General features: G+C 45.4%; 1 protein-coding gene across 3 annotated transcripts in view; it reads right to left on the reverse strand.

Moving 5' to 3' along the window:
• ULK1 (unc-51 like autophagy activating kinase 1) overlaps positions 1-17,978 on the reverse strand; it is an 82,426-nt gene that overhangs the window by 62,167 nt on the left and 2,281 nt on the right. For all 3 annotated transcript variants that reach the window (XM_065692138.1, XM_065692140.1, XM_065692137.1), the window contains exons 5-6: positions 3,907-3,939; positions 3,117-3,153 (exon numbers count right to left, since the gene is read on the reverse strand). In XM_065692138.1, the coding sequence (XP_065548210.1) occupies positions 3,117-3,153; positions 3,907-3,939 (70 nt within the window). The remainder of the gene's footprint in view (positions 1-3,116; positions 3,154-3,906; positions 3,940-17,978) is intronic.

The raw sequence follows: 17,978 nt of genomic DNA on the forward strand, positions 1-17,978 counted from the left end.
GTCTGTAAAAGAGTCCCCACACCACTTGGGATGAATAGAAAGATAACAGCTCTTTGCCCCTGTTGTGGACAAACTAAGAAATGCCCTATAGTGTTATGAAGTTCCCTTCAGAGATGTACCCTCCAAGAAGCAGCTTTAGGAAAGGTCATGAACACAGTTATGAGCTATCCATTAACAGCCTGTGTCAATGCCAACACACAGAATTTTAAGAAGATATTCTAGATCAGCCTTCTCTGACCTCCTGAGGCTGCAGAATCCCAGTTATTCCCATATGGAGGACAGCCACTTCTATAATGCTTCCCACAGCTCTACCACACACAGCAGCAATCTGCCCCTCTCAGCTCAAAACATACCCCATGGTGGGCTTTAAATGAAAGCAACTTCCACAGAGATCCATCAGAAGGGAAATCACATTGTACCATTAAACAACACCACCACGATAGAAGAGTTGTGCTTAGCAGAACACACACAACCTTGGGTTGTACCAAAGAGATCGAGGCTGACCAACAGCACTACCCAGCCAAAACACATACTGCATTGAAACGTGCACATATGCACGTCCTCCAGTTATGAAGACAAGGAGAATTGGAGTGCCTCTGGATTCAACACAGAATTACCATATTGCCTAATGCTTGTAATTAGAGGGCAGAATGGATTGGGAAGCTTACAAGCATCTCATTCAATGAGAAGCAGGAGATTTGCATGCTCAGCTTGCTTAAGTGTTACAGGAACTACCAGCAAAAACGTCTGAGGAGTCAGTGGGAAAGTAGATGTTGTCATTAAATATCACCACAACTATTAAAATAACCGAAGCAGCACAATAACTGCTCAATAGGGATGAGCCTCCTGTGTACCAGTGAAATAACCTGCAGGAAATCTGAACTTTCCAAGGAAACAAATAATCATTATTGTCAAAAACACCCCAAGAAGCTGGGAGAAGAGATGCCCCAAAGGACCATGTGGTGGAATGGAGAATGCAATCTCATGGCGAAAGCTGATGCTTATATTGAGGCTCTGGGATCTGGAAGATCAGTACTGCAGTGACACAAGGAACTCACTTCCTTGCTGTAGCCCCCAACTGACTACTCCCTTTGGCAATCTGTGCCTGCCTGAGTTTTCTTTACTGGCACACAGGTTTTACGAGTTAAAACAAAAGGAAGCACCAATTTCCCAGTCGCAACAGCTGCCCTTTACAGTTGTCATGGTGAAGTATTTTATTGGTAAAAACAGAGCCAAAGGTAACTTTCTCAAATGAGGTCAGGCAAAGCAGGATCAAACCTTACCCCAGGCAAGACTCGAACCAACCAAACTGGGGTAAACCTGAATTTTATTTGGAAAATACAATTCATCAACACTTTCTCAAGCTACCCACCAATTGCCTGAAGTAGCCTCATTTGATAAACAAGGAAGTGAGCTGTATTAATAGCCTAGCAAATTGCACATATGCTTCACTTATTTTTCTCTTGGTGGTGTAGTGAGGGGCAGTGGAAGGGAGAATGGGGCAATGCACACATAGAAGCAGTAAGATGCACAGGAAGACTTTCTATAAACCCATGTTTCTATGAATCATTCAGCCAGAAGCTGTGTTCTTGTTCACACACACAGCTTCGCCTACAGGAGTCCGCAGCCCAGTGCTTTAATATCAAGGTTCATTTCATGTGCATGAAAGCTGAAAACCTGAGCTTTCAAAGCCCATGCATTCACTTTGCTGTGAACGGGTATCTGAAGTTTGACTTCTCTTAAAAAAGCATTTCATTGTTAAAATTGAAAGAGAAAAAGAAGGTATGAAACACAAAACCATTTTCACATGGGATTCATGTTCCACCACCACCAAAGATGCTTCTTTTAAACCACAATACTCAGATGCAAAACATCACTTAGGTAAGACAAAGCACAATAAATGTGGATTTAAGAAACAAATTCCTGCCACTTCTATCTCACATGTTAAGCAAGCAAAACAGACAAAAGGCAGAATATTCCTTCATTTTCCTTCAAGTACTAAATCCCTTCTGAAAATAATGTCCACAAATGTAATTCATTACCCCGTATGAATAGTGCAACATACTAGCATCAAGCCCCAAATAATCATTCTAGGGATGCCAACACTAGCTTTAGGCAAATGTAAATTTAGCTTTTAATCCTTTATTTTGGCCATTTCCAGGCATCATGTACCTCATATGAGGAGCCTGAAGTATTTTCCAGCTGACTGCCTTTTAATTTGAACAATGTGAATAAACTTTGACATGCAAAACAACAAGAAAGCCACTTTGAAGAAGAAAAATACATCCAGGCCAACAGAAAATAAAGGCCCTGTCTGACTGCAGCTAAGCAGCATACTGTCCTGCTGCTGCTTAAGTATTCAGGTGCAATGTGATTTTCACATAGGCCAGGATACCTGTGTATTGAAAAATAGCCTGGGAGGTTGAAGCCACAGTCCCACAACACATCAGGACAACATGCAAAGCATGTTTCATTCAGTTTGATGGCTAAGACACACTTCAGTTTCACCAAAAGGTTCAAGGCATCACAGCGACAGATACCTGTTGCCATATTCTCCAAAAGACCCTGAAGTTAGTAGTCTTCATCACCCTCACAACACTACTGGCTACACTACAGTCACCCTCAGTACACTGAAGAAAGAAATGTGTTCTGTCCTAGATGTGGGGACAGATACCTTTAGGGGTAAACTTAAAGTGAAATATACTCTTTGAATCTTATTTTAATCCAGTTCTATAGAACTGCCATTTCAGCATAAATACCTTTTATCCAGTGATCAAGCAAAAGACAAACCATGTCCCTAGCAGTGATAAAATGTTTAATCTATAAGGCCACTGTAACTAAAATACATAACTACTGACAACAGCCACTACTGACCTACATAGGAAAGACTACAAGATTAGCTTTTATTGTCATGGATTCTCAGTTTTCAACTGATTATCAAGGATGAACCTCTTAGAAGAGGAGCAGTGATACCCTGTTTATTTTGCAGGAATTAAAGAAAAAAATACACAATCTGCTTATTTAGATCTTGCACAAACCCCAGCAATTTTAATGAGCTTAAACAGTCAATGTTTTCTTTTGAATACAGAGGATATTCTCCATATTGCTGTACTTACTGTGAAGATAGTCTGCCAGGTCACCACCGTTACAGTACTGCAAACAGAACAGAAAGCTCAGTTAATGCAAGGCAAACCAAAGATCAAAAAGAAAGGCAACAAACTTCACTAGGATGGCGTTTGTCATAGTATTAAAACATGAATAACGCAGACACCAAAATATGTATTCAGAAGTTGGCAGAGAAAACCCCATTCCTGTAGGTTCCTCTTCTGTCCCATTTCCCCAAACATTGTACTGCATTGTGATACACCAGCATTAACTAGCGTTAGTGTACATGGCTGTGCATATGCACATCAGAGAAGGATAGAAGCAGAACAAAGCAGAAGGGTCACCACTGGAGACACCACCAGAAAGCCGGCTGAGGAAAGCCTGGGAGCAGCCATGGCTGAAAACTGAAATTCCCCACATTGTGTTCCACATCACTGAGGAAAGTCAACAAGACCTTGGAGTGAAGACTCCAGAGGAAAAACAACATTCACTTTGCACGCAGGCTGCATTGAGAAAATTCTCTTTCCATCTATCTTTGAAGCACATACTACCCAGTAACACCCATCTGACCCCTGAGGTAAGGCTTCTGACTGATTAAGCCTGTGCCAAGCACAGCCGTTTGACAGTAGCAATATGAAAAGTGTCCCTGGCTGCTACCTTCACCCACACTGCTCCAGTTCTGCTGCAGATCAGATAAGCAAAAGCATCACAGGTGAGACTGCCATCAGAAAGCACTACCGGTTTGAGAAGCTGGTCTGCTTAAAAGCTCACAAAAATAAAAGGACAAACACACACACTCACCTCCATAACCAAGTAGACAGAGTTTGCCAGTTCCTGAGGAAATAGAAAATGAGAAAATAAAGGACTTCATAAGACTTATGCATTGAAATATTTCACATGCTTTACAACTGCTGCACTTCCTTTTGAACAAGTAAATTGTGCTCTGTTAGGATTCAAACTGAAGAGAGGGTAAAAACCATTATTAATTCCTGGAAGACTGCTTACTTTGAAAGTGCCAGGTATTTAAGCAAGTTATTTCTTTCTGAGTGTGCATCTGTTTAACCACACAGATCTCCTGTTGTGGCTTGGGTCCTTACGTTCATTTCAGGCCCTTGGGATTAACAGTGGCGTGCAACAAAGATGCTGGCACGCTGCTATCTCTGAGCCTTAATCGTTTCCACATTTAACTTGGCCCTTTATAGCATCTCTGCCCACATGAGCAGCCCTAGTCTGAACAGAGAGATAAGAGCAACACAGCTTTGGGTCCTGCACTTCAGAACTGCAATATGGGCCAACCAATTTCTACAGCTGCATTAACAGAGTGTTATTATCAGGTGGCTAAAGCTTTCTGGATTATCACGGGGTCAACACCAGCCAAGTCCAGCCCAAATGTGTGCTCTTCCAAGTTTGCTGCACTGCGATGCTTCTTAACAACTCAAGAGTCCACCTTCAGCCTTAGCTGATGTTCTCCACTGGCTCCCTGGCCTGAGGAAGTATGTACAAGGCAGCATATCCACGGCGCAAGCACAGGATACTGCAGAGAAGTGCATCAAGCATACAGCGTCATGGAGCCACATCAGAAACTGTGCAGCACACACACTGACACAAGCAGCTGCCAAACCACCAGCAGAGAACAAGCATGAAAACAACCAGATGTTTTCAACCCTGGGTGAATGACTCTAAATCCTCTTGTTGAAACAGAAGTCAGGCAGAATCAGACCTACTATGTAAAAGCCTGGATGCTAGAAGTCAGTCCCAAATTCAAGTCCCAGTCCTAGAGAAGCACAGGCAGCAACTGCCTGTGTGAGTGCAGGAGAAGCTCTTAAAACAAGCAAAGAGACTCCCCTCCATTTCCATAGCTCCAGGGCAGCATGCCTTTACTTACATGCTGTTTAGACACCTGCCAGCCCAATTCCTCTTCGGAGCCCAACTATAACTTCAAAAAGCCTCAGCATCCACCCTACCAGCCTTTTAGTTTCCAAGCAATCTCCACTGTCTGCTCCCATCCTCTTTCATCTTGGTCTGCCCACAGGACTCTACCTCCTGTCAAGCCTGTACCAAACTGACTGCCTTTGTCAATGCCTCAAGTCCTCCGCACCTCCCATCATTTCTCTTGCAGTCCTCTTTTAACCTCACAATGTGAAATCCGGGTTTCCAGATGCTTCATAGAAGACTTGAAGGGAAGAGGGAGAGGGGAAGAAGCCAACTACCTTCATCCTACAGCTGCGTGCAGCACAGGCCACCTTCCCCTGGGCAGGCTCAAGGCACTGGCCATCCAGCAGCCTCCCTGGTTCAGCCGTCCATCAGACCCCAGGGCTGACCATCCCCAGCTCTTACAGCTTTTCTCGCCAAGCCCAGTTAAGCTTTATGGAAGCCCCCTTGTTTGTCAAAAAAGCCATTTTCTGTGTTACTTTGAGAAGGCGTTTGTTTAGCGACCTCTTGCATTCAAAAGCAGCACACAGATAAGGCACCCGCTTTCACACACACTTCAGATGAAGCAGGAAGCCAGCCTGCGGTAGGGAAGCAGCACAAGAAGAAAACCCCCGGCACCCTCACAAGCCTTGCACATGTTGAAGCACTGGGGGAAAACTGTGAGAAGAGTTCAAAGCCCACCAGCTCCTGCTGTCCTCAGCAAGAGCAGCAGCAAGCCAAGGTCTATGGAAGACACCCAGGCCTTTTCACTTCTCCAGGAAGTCCAGCCACAGATGTACCCAAAGACACGAGGACACACCAGATGTGCTGGGCTCAGGGAATGACTGTGGGGCTGCAGGCCAGGGAGCTCACTACAGGGCAACTGCTGGGCACGGAGGAAGTGTCTGAAGTGGCTTTGCAGCCCTCACAGAGTTCGTGACTGCCACAGCAACATTTTTCTTGCCTAAACATGCTGTGATAATTGTAGCTCAGTAACTCTACACATTTAATACGTGTTGTGCCAGCAGGGTTTGCGGAAGCTTGATGTATCATTACCTATATAGAAAATGAAGGGGAAGTTTAGCTTACACAAACCAAGTCCAGAAGATATCTGTAATAGTTATTAGCCAATAGCTAATGTACACTGTACAGGCAGGTTGTTTTTCCACTGTATGTTATTTAAAGACTCTGCAAACAAGCATCAAGCAAGCAATTGATTTCTGGCAGCCAGTGTGTACAGTGACTGGGGTTAAATAAGGACCTATACAGGCAAGGGAGATGCTCTGCTCCATTTCCCCAGCAACAAAGTGACCTTGGTGGTTGGTGGTTTTACCCCACCAACACAGGTCGAAGAGATAAGAGGGCAATGCCTGAAAGGCTTCTAGGGCAGAAGCAGGTGGTTTCCCCAACCATGCACTGGCAACAGCCCGCTCCAAACACTCCAGCCTCACTAGGAAGCACTCCATCCTCCTGCACGCACACCCGCAGCAGCACAGGAACACGAAGCAAGTGTATAGTCAGCTTGCAGGCAGCCATAGCACGGGTGACAACTTCCACATTTGCAACTTCAACATTTCAAGACCCACTTACCAGAAAGATTTACGGGAATTTTGCCAATAAAACTAAACATTTATATCAGGAAGGGCCCTGGAAACAAGCTCTTGTTTGGAAGAAGCCAGTAGCTTACTGCGGTTACAACAGATACAACCATCTAAAGAGATTTCTGGTTTCTCAAATGGGCTGATGGCCTTCTCCCAAGCTGATTCAGCAGCAGAAACCACTTCTTTCCCTTTTTTATCCTTTCACAGTATTTACGATTTGTTCATTAACGAAACAAGGGAAAAATACTGCAAGCCAAATTCTGCAGACTACCACTTTTTGTGAACAGAAACAAAATGTCAAACCCTCTTATTTCCACATCAGCAACAAGAATAATGTTACAGTTTGTTGTATTTCTGTACCGGCTCATGCCCAAGAAGTGCTACAGATAATTTACCCTGGATCTCTTATTCACGTGTCATTCCATGCAGCCAAGGCTAATCCTGTCGCTAAACAAGCTCAGACAGCACGGAGACAATCCCCTAAGTTTTGCTCTCATCACAAAGCACAGCAGTACCCTGACCATGCTCCACAATAGCAGCAAAAGGCCTCGGCCAAAGAGATTAAGCTGATAATTAATCAGTCTGGATCACTGCCTGACTTGTAGTTCTTGCAGCAGAGGCCCCAGCGATGAAGTTACAATTTAACTGAGTGTAAAAATAGGCGACGGCTTCTACTATCTACAAATAGCGCACATCTGCTGATGGAGGACAAAGAAATGAAGGGAATTCATATAGCAATACATCATAAATCACCCCAGGACACTGCTACGTTAAAATTCCTCACTAGGACACTAGGAGGGATGGCATTATGGATATCAATATCCAGCAGTACTGTCGCCCTTTAAATTTTCTCTCCACCCCTACTGGAAGGTGGCATGATCCTCTTCTTGGAAAGTGTGTGTTTAGGTGTGTCCAAAGGGAAATGTCTGGGTGTACCCACAGTTAGTCATCGTCCTACCACAGCTGAAGAGTCTGAGAGAGGAAACTTCCTTAGAGAAACCCTCCTCTGCTCTTGATCCCAGCCCATAGCCTGACACCAAGTTTAGAAAGATACTCAGGAAGGGAAGGAAGTTGAAGTTTAATTACACAGCACTCTAAAACTCTCTGAGCAGTGCTGTGCGCTTACCAATCTGTGTGGGATGAGTGCTGTAATAGACACTGGGGTAAAACCAGCAAAGGATGGCTTCCACCTCGCACAAGTCCTCTTTTCTAGGAAGACAGGGGGACGGATGAAGGAGGAACACTGAAGACAAACATAGCTCCACTGTTACGCCCATGTGCTGAGCACCGCGTGGCTGACAAGGGTCCCACTGCCGTCAGGAGAGGATCCGTATGGATTCAAGTGACCAAAACTGGTTCTGTTACTCTCCTGAAGAACAGAGTACCATTGCCCATTTGTCAGCCTCCCTCTGATGGCAAAGGTCCCTGTTCTGTGCCTCTCAGAAGATATCTACCACGTGTTGCTCAACACCGGCTCTCAAACAGCACCCGGAGCAGCTGCCAAGCACAGATAATTGCCACACACAGATCTCTGAACAGGGCTAGAACTCATTAATTGTACAACACAACAGAAGCAAAGCTGAGGGTCTGACAGTGGAAGATAACCTTGACACCAACGGAAAGCTAAGCTTTTCCACTCTGTTTTGGTTTGGGTTTTTTTAATGCTACTTCCCCTGCTTGCTGCAGCAGCACATCACATCCGCCTGTTTTGCCAATAGGATCTCATGGAGTCAGAGCCCTTTTGGCCTGTGGTCTCTAATCATCACTCTTCTGACAGGCACACTGGAATCATGAACAGGGGCTCTAACAAACACAGTTTTGCTTTATAGAAACCAATCCCTAGGCCAATGGCACCTGCAAAGCCTCTAGCTACGGCCTGAGAAACAGAACCTACCATTCTCAACAGAGGGAAGAAACTTTCCAAACAGTAAAATCTCTTGGTATTATTTCACTGTGGCTCACAGCTTGGCTTGAGCAGGCTAACATCCGAAGAGTGAAAGCAAAACCGTCAAGGATTACCTCTTGACGCAACTATTTGAACAGAATCAAGATAAAAGACAACAGTAACATCAATCTGGATTGCAGGAGCACCTACCAATGCTCGCCCTTTGGAAGACAGATCCAAAGAAAAGAGCTAGAAGATATTCACATGCCTTTTGACCTCATGCAGAAAGAAAAACATGTTTTGGAGCAGACCGTGTTTCTCTGTTCTCTGACCCTGGTTGTTCTCTTCACTCCTCCGAATTTTACCAATAAGGAACTGGGGAACATTTCAAGCAAGTTTCCAATTCAGGAGACAAAAATTAACTCAGATGGAGGAAGAAAAGGAGAAAAGGGAAACTACTCATTCACTGGAGTATAATCTCCTCTGCACAGACATACAATACCACAAATGTTTCTCAAACCCAGACACAGCTTCACAGTCAGACAAAAGTACATTTTAGGACAGACTTCTGGGATTCGAGACATGCAGCCAGTGAGGTCCTGCACCAAGAAAGTCGGCACATTGTAAGGAATCAGCAGTGCCTTTCCTCTTGTGTATAGGCTACACTGAAGTGATAAATCTCAGTCTAGGGTAGCAGTCACACATAAGTATGGTCCAGGAGACGATATGCAAGCAACAAATACCATAATTGAATCATAGAAGTGTTTGGGTTGGAAGAGGCCTTAAAGATCACCTAGTTCCAACCACCTTTCCTAATTTAGAACTGCTTCCTAATATCTACTCGATATCTTTGTCTATTTTGGATAATCCAGGTACAGCAGTAAAACCTACTGCTACTGACTGGAAAGCATTATTACCACAGTCAGAAGATATTTGACTTCCCAGAAGAATAATTTCTTCATGCAGATCCCAGGGAATAAGCATAAGAAGCAAGACCCAGAGAGGCCCACAGACTTTTGCATTGGCTCTTGTCTGCACCCTGCTTCCTACAGACCTGTCAGCTTGCTCCAGGATGCAGAGCAGCAGTGCAGAAGCACAGGGCAAGCAGAAGGGAGGCCCTGCAGCATAGAAGTGGTTTATGGCCAGCCTCACGGCAGGCAGACTTCTGTAGGACCAGAGTAACAACAATTCCAAGTGCCACTGATACCTCATTTCAGGCACTACGGTATTCTCTGCTTATAAAACAGATGAGTTGGTTTAGGACAGGTTGTACTTCAGAGACTAAAAACAGCAGGAAAGCTATCCTCTGGTTCTACACAGGCTTCAGGAAGGGAGGGAAAGCATTTCCTATCCCCCTGGCAACTGTCCTAAAGTCTGACTGCCCGACATTAAAGAACAAGACAATGTCATGTCCATGGAGCTAATGTTTGCCAGGTAGCTAACAACCACCATAGACAAATGGTAGGACAGCTGGTAAGGCAGCTCAGTCTTCAAGTGACCTGAAGAAGCTTCATGATCCCTTCCACTGGACGTGAGACTCCTGCAGGTTCCTTCAGACCAGCCCCAGTTCTGTTCCCCTCTCCTCCCCTACCTACAGCCCCGCTGACAGTGCACTCTTCTGCTGGCTTCACCCAACTTCATTGCAGGCCTCGATCAAAGCTCTGAGGCTCTTGCTGGATGGCTGATGGCCACAGCACCTGCAGAGAGCTCAGACAGGAAAACATGACTCTCCATCAGAGCCAGACCGTGCCTCTGCACAGTGACACATACAGCAAGTCAAAGCTGAGAGCTGCACCTCAGCCTAACCACAGAAACCAAAGTGTAGGATTAATGTCATAATAAGAGTATGGAGACAAAGCGGCAGGTTTCACAGGTCACAGAGCTGCAAGGCAACACCAAAAACACACAGAGCAAATTGAAGAATTATGCTGCTGGGACACTGGAAAGCAATCACATCTTACAGCAGCCATGTTCATCTGGAGTTAGTGCTGTACCACCTACACCAGTGTGTGCCCCCAGCTGCCAGCTCATGGGGAGGCACTACTTGACAGCACACAGCACAGGTCACTTGTGTGCAGCAGCCCAGCCAGGGTTGAGACTATGGAGGAGAAAAGCAGCACAACCCTGAAAAAGCTGGACTTTCTGACATGGAGTGGAAAGAAGCAGTAACCCCTTTGACAACAGGCAGAGTAAGAGCTAGCAGCTTCTTTAAACAAAAGCAAGCTCTTTTTTGGGAATGGCAATGCACTGTGTTAATCCCATCAAGGGGGAAACTTCAGAATTCTAAAAACAGCTATAAAAACATTCACAATCCGATTAGCTTTTCTGTATTTATTCCTCGTCTCCTTTCTGCATCAGAGCCATATTATAAAATGAACATTTCAGCTTGAATTCCCCATTACCTTAAGCTCAGTCACATGAACTGGAATGAAATCCTTGCATGCCGTAACATTGCATTTTACGAGCCTGCCCAAAGAGCAGGAGTAGTGGTGGAGTGCTGTGGGATGAGGTGGACAGTAAGGCAGGCTACAAGAGTGAATGCTTCAGTTTTCATCACACACTCACTGAGACAGGTGCAAATACAAGCGAAGTGACTCAGTCTGGAAGTTTGATTTTTAGAACCTATTAATGTAGTGCTACCAGTGAAGTCGGGAACAGCTTGGGTTTTTAAACAGTATATCCCAAACACAATCTGATACCCTGCAGCAAGTGTTTTTAATCAACTCTTTGACATCAGAAGCACAGCCTCCTCAGGGTTTTCTATGGCAGCTCCACGACTGACTGGCCTTTGCAAGTCTTCTTTTATATCCACTTATTTCATACTTCATGTACCAGATTTAAGAAAACATACACACCCTACAAAGGTGTTATAACAAGGAGCTTAAAGAAAAAAGCAAGGGATGGGTTTTCTTTCAAATAAAAATTATCTTAATTTAAGAGTGGAAAGCAGAATCTGGGCTTGAATCTGCAGCAGTTAAAAACCGAGAAGAACCAAGGATGTTTCAAACATCTTTAGCATGCTGGCTATAAATGCCAACTAAACACCAAAATATCGCAAACGAAGAAGCCTCCAGCGAGAGAGCAGCCCAAGTGCCCGTGTGCACAGTGGCACTGAGCAGCAGACACAGCCCATGTGCTCCAAACCCACTCAGCAGCCCCAGGGAGCTGTGTCTCAGCCCTGCTGACACCACCTCACCCTCTGCTGCGGTCCATGGGGTTTCCCATCCCAGCAGCTCTCACAGTCTGGGTTACCAGTACGTACCAGGCCAGCTGGGAGGCTTTCCCTTCCCAGGGATGCAAGACCCTTTGCTAAATAGGTTCTCCAGTGACTTAGAATCCAGCATCTTTCATTCCCCCCACGGGAACCACGCTGTCTAGTTGATCTCTAGTGTGCCAGCTCAGCTGACCTAATTCCTCCTGTTATTCTGATGCTAGGAGACAAGCCAGGTGGCTCCTGCAGCCAGACAGAACATGACTGCCCTAAGCAACCAGTGATGCAGAATTTGATTCATTTCTATCAGTCCCCCTTGAAATAACCTTGCTCAATAAACAAATGCAGCTTTGAGAGTCTCACTTTGCATTTTGAGAGCATCTCTTTATGTTAAAGCTTGTACATCATAAAGCAGGAAACAACGCACAGCTAAAGCACCTCTTTGCTATACACTGAACACAAAAGAGGTTCTATAGCTATCTGTTGGTGTAGTTTTTCCCTGGATTCTGCTGTGGACATTTATTACATTTCTGAGAGAGGAACCTTAACATCTGAAGACAATTAAGATGGCTTCTCTTAAGCGAAGTATGTTTATGTCTGTACCTAAGAAACATTCCCTTGGAAGACCACATCACTCCTTCACTTTCCATCAAGCTTGCCATTTACTGCTGCTACATGAACATGAGTAACAGGAAAAAAACACAAACAGAAAAAACCCACCCCATCCAACCAACAAGCAAAACAAGTATGGATTTATTTTGAAACAAAGCAAAACCAAAACCCTCTCCTTGACTTTGCAGACCAAAGGCCACCACCTCTGCTGACCATCCCTGTGCTTAGCGTCTCATTTCCCCCTGTATCTCCCTGCCTGCCATCTGATGAAGGCAGTTTACCTCATGGAAGAAAACATTCAGGGAACCAGAGCTTCTTTAGGAGTTTTCCCCAAAGCAAACCAGAGCCATCCAGTCCAGATTCCTACCACCACCACCTCATGTCTGCTGCTTGCTAGTCTGCCTGCTGTGCGAAAGCTTTTCAGTTGGTATCAACAAGTGAGAAGGCAGGAAAGGGAGTGGAAAAAAGACAGACACAAAGTGAACTGTAGCCTCAATTCTCTACACATACTTGAGCATTCAGATGAGCTTTTGAAACACATGATTTTATTGCAGTTCCACAGTTTAGGGGCAAGTCCAGACCAGCCACAAAACAACATCTTTTAATTGAGCTTTCATTGGACCTATAAATACTTGAAAGATTCAAACAGTGGTTCTCCATCTGAATTCAATCCCACCCAGCCACTGATCAGGAAACACCTCTTCCCATCCATTTTCCACGTCTCCATCTCCTTGCTCTGCACACTCCAACCAAAAGCATTCAGTCATCACAAGGATTTAAACTGTGGAAATTTCACTCATGGAAACAGTGATGGAGCTTCAAGACAAGCAGCACAAATAGCACCTCAGCCGTTACCAGAACTTTGCTGTCAAACTGCAAGCACAACAGCCTACCAGTTTCTGATTACTCCTGGGAAACATTCCTTACTCTGTCATTACAGTCTGAGTAATGCTACCTTCCACAGGCGCTTCAGAGGCTATTAACTTCCACGTCGCCAGCTCTTCCATGACATCTTAATCATGTGAGAGGAACACAGGTATGTGCTTTACACACAGGATGAGTAGAACAGTGATCATGATTTCAGAAATGCAACAAGACAACTCCCTCTAAAAAAAGCCCATGACTCCTCTGACGTCTATATTTAGTGGTCAGCATTTGCTAGATGTTTCTGTGACCTGCACAGTGGGGTACTCTGCTAGTGAAGCCAACATTAAACACAAGTTCAAGACTATAACATTCTCTCTTCTGCATGAACATAGCCATTTTGGTCCACTGAACATTCAAGCCTCGTTCTACAAAACTACAGACAGGGTTTAGTTGGGTTTTTTTGTCCTTTTCCCCTTCTAGTTCTAAATTAAGCCAGATTCAATCTTCAGCAACAGTGATTCCCTTCAACAGATGCGAGGATGCTGACAGAGCAGGATAGCAGACACCCCATTCTTGTCCACAGTGCAAACAGAAAGAGGATTGCTTGGCAGTTGAGAGAAGCCTGCACTTTACACCCACTCACCAGGCAGCTCGCCAGCTTCGCTCGGGGATGGAATTAAAACAGGATTTAACCAGGCAGGCAGCCTGACCTCAGGAGTGTGAACTCCCAGACACAGAGTGCCTCCTTAGTCATTCCAAGTGTTACAGTGGTGCTCCCAAGACAGGGCACCCGAACAGCAGTGCCCGAGGAGCAGAAGATCCCGCATTAGGTGGCATGAGAGGTGGTGAGGCAAGGAGGTGACACTGCAGCACTGATTCATCCGACATCACACTCATCAGCAAAGTGCTGCAGCAGAAGCGAGCAGTGCTGGAGGGCACACCAGAGGACACTGCCGTAGATGGAGCTCCAGAGGTCCCGGGGGACAGCAGAAGGCACGTACACAACATGTGGATTAGCAGCTAAAGGCTCTGTGTCGGAAAAGGGTGATGGTGCAGAGAGCACAACAGAACATCACAGCCCAACAGCCATGGTCTTATCAATCACAAGGACTTTCCATACAGCAACAATAGAACAAGGCTGTTGTTACCTGGCTCTCAAGACCAGCCCAGGATAACTGATCATTAAACTGAGAAGTATTTGTTCTGCCACCCATGCCTTAATCTATGTGCACAAGAAAATCGGCACTGCGAGGACTCCCTATTCTTTGTGTCCAGGAGCTCCAGGCGATACAGTCACCCCAGCAGAAGTATTGCTGGTGAGTCTGTATTGCACGAGTTAAGCATTACTGGCAGCTCAGCCTGAGCTGATGAATACAATCAGCCAACTTGACAAAACATTATGCAAAGCAGACCCTCGGGTAAGGTGGGCTGAAACAGAAACTTAGCAGCACAGTGCCCTGCGTGCTTCCACAACCAGTCCATCCTACCTGTGCAAAAACTGGGGGGAAAAAAAAAGCCTAAGCAAACCAAACAAACCCCCAAAACACCCGATACCCACACAAGCACACTTACAGCTAGGCTGCTTTAAGAAGCAAGCTCAGATCACAGCACATAAGAGGAGAAAACGTGCCAGTGAAATAATCCTTCTGCCCATTTCATGCAGGAAAATGCTTTCTAATATTCAAAGTGTTATTTATGCCCAGGAATAGCAGATTTTCTGCTCTAGCACCAACACAGCCGCATATGAGAGCTTTGGTTGTCACATAACCAGCCTTCCTGAGGCAGCTGGCACAGGGAAGAAAACATACCCAGAACCTCCCATTGTTCCAAAGATCTTAGCTACATTCATTTACAAACCCACTTCTAATGCTGGCAGAAGCTGCGTAGTGCACAGTGCTCCCAGGATCTGAAAAGTTCAAGAGTTCCCTTCCTACCATTGAATCCCCTTAGCTAATCAAGTGGCCTCTGATCACAGATTCAATGCCCCAAGTCACAAAAGAAACCTAAGCAAGTCCCACACACCAGCCCACACGCTGCTAAGCTTTTGGTGTCAACAAGCGTGAACTGCTGAGCTTATCCTCAGGGTTTCAGAAATCAGTTTTCCAAGAAACTTCATTTCCAGATCAAGTCCTCATCCAGCAGAAGCCATCACTTGTATCCTTGTTGTCATTAATTTCCACCTCGAGGAACATGAATTATTTATCTGTCTCCAAAGTAAAGACTTCTGGTATCCAGATGCCCCTCTAGACTGCTGCACTGCCCTTGACTGCTGCAGTCTGGAGACCCCAGACCAGCTGAGGGGTCAGGGATTGTTCAGCAGCAACTAATGTTGCAACTATAACAACATTACAATTGCAGCAACAAGTAGCAACTATATACGGTGGAATACAGTTTTTTACTTTATGCCCAATATCCCCCATGCCTAGGAAATGTCCATACTACAACTCCATACAGACACTAAACAGACAGTACTTCTAACAATGCAATACAATATGATTTATCCCCTTTTTGAGCAGGGGCTCCTAGACTATTCACAGTACCTCTCATTAATACTTGAGCATATAATAATGGGAATATGCATATTTCATTTTGTGAGCCATTCTCATGTAATGATGCTGCTCTTAGGACTCCGGTAAGGGGATCTATAAAAGTCCAGACACTGCACTTTTATTCATTAAACATTCACCAGTATCATTTATTCCTAGGAAGCTTATTTTGTCATTATTTATGAACAAGTATCAGAAAGATCTATAAAATGAGAAGGAACACAGCAATTTGCCTGGATTTGAAGGATAAAATACATGTGACAGGGCGAGAACTGCTGTCAGTATTAGGTACCAGCACTGTAAGTGTCTGTCTGGGGCAAATCCAGCATTACATCAAAAATCTTGAGTTGTCTGAGGCCTGGTTAGCATTAGCTTTTAACCAGGAAAATGCAAACGAAAGCATCACTGGGTGTAATCACTTGCTTACAGCCTCTGTGGTTTTGGCAACCATTTCCTTGTGTGTAGGGAACATGTGAGTAAAAGTTAAAGTCACTGTTGACAGGCAGTGCAGAGAAGGGACAACGCAAAACGCAACAACAGACAAAGCTACAGGGCAACGTTAAGATTCACAGGAAATATTTTTTCCTTTTTGCCCCTTGATGTTGTAATACACGAATAAACCTCTCGAGTTTTAGAAAGTAAGGGCTCAGTTAACTGCAACCATCACATTTTTGAGGGTAAATATATACACAGCTTCGAATGAAGCAAGTGATCTTGTATCAGAGGAACAAGGTGAGTAACAAGTAGTCTTTTCCACAAAGTAAGGAAAGATGGGCAGAAGCCAGCCCTCCACAGCACTGCACTTGTACCTCTGCAGATAACTCAAGTCATACAACTTCTCAGCAGGCTCAGAGCAATGCCAAGCACTCAGACACATGCACACAGAGCCTATGTGGGTAGACTGCATCAGGCTGCGTCTGATGACCGATCACCTCACACCACAGGAGGCTCCACACCCTGGTAGCACTACATAACATCCAATCCTACCTAAGTCATCTCATTTTGTCCAATAAATCAAATCACCCAGGTCATACAAGGACTCTGACAAAGCTGGTAAGCAAATGTATACCTGGGCAGGCCTCAGCCCAGGACCATTCTCAAGTTCCTGTGTCATGGTAGCTTCTTGCTCCTATCTCACCAGGCTACACTGCTATACAGGTAATTTAACTAAAGCTCATTTGGCATCACATAAAGAGAAAAATGCATCGCTGCAGTGATGAAATCACTCCTTTTGCAGGAAATGTCTTTAAGCTGCTTCCTACCCAGTAGTTACTTGAAGCAGGGAGAGAAACAGAACACGAACAAAGGTTTTGAAAGATGTGCAATAAACAAATCCAGCAGCATAATGCTTCATACAAATGCAAACTCTAGAGGAAGCACAGGAGCAGCCACTCGCTCCCTCAACTGAAAGGTTATTAAGTAAATTTAGAAGGTACAGAGGAGAATAAAGACACCCCATGAGATCCAATGCCCCAAGTGGCCTGTGCCTTGAGGGAACTTCCCCATCTCTCTGAGCTGCTCTGCAGCACACTTCAGGCCGAAGGCAGACATTGCTCTGCAAGACCAGCTCTAAAGGGTGTTTCAGACACAATGCACAGCTGGCTTCTTACTCAAAGGATATTTCCAAGAGCCAATCCCATTCCCAGCAGCCTTTCCTCCCTCACAGAGCAGCCTGAAGTCCCCCGCATCCACCTCTTGCCAAAACCACGGCAGGCATTAAACCCTTCCCAAGGGCTGGCCCCCCTGCAGCACCTTGCCATAACCCCCTGCTCTGGCAGAGGGGGGGACGGTGGGTGACACAGCCCTGGGGGGCCGCAGCACGGGGTGACAGGCTGACTACAGCGCCCAGAAGGCATTGCAAACAGGCTGTACCAACCGGCTGGGAGACTCGTGTCTGGAGTGACGCGGAAGCCACCGGAGCCAATCCATGGGAGAAGGAGGAATGTCAACAAACACGGCGGCCTGCAGGACACGTGATACCCGGGACAGGGCAAGCAGTGCTAGATAAGCCACCCCAGACACTGGTGGACCAGCAGTCACGCAGCCCTCGCTCACAAACATCAGATCTTAGGGTGGCACAGGCTGTACCGCGTCCCGCATGCCAACCCCTCCATCCAGGGACAGGGGGGGCCCATTTCAGGCTTTGTGATCCTGCAGTGCTTTTTAAAAAGCATCCCAAATATCAAACAAAAGTTGCCCCATGACCCAGCAGGATTTTCTAACAAAAAATTCAAGGAGAA

This window comes from Lathamus discolor, chromosome 12, assembly GCF_037157495.1.
Source record: "Lathamus discolor isolate bLatDis1 chromosome 12, bLatDis1.hap1, whole genome shotgun sequence".
NCBI classification, from domain to species: Eukaryota; Metazoa; Chordata; class Aves; order Psittaciformes; family Psittacidae; genus Lathamus; species Lathamus discolor.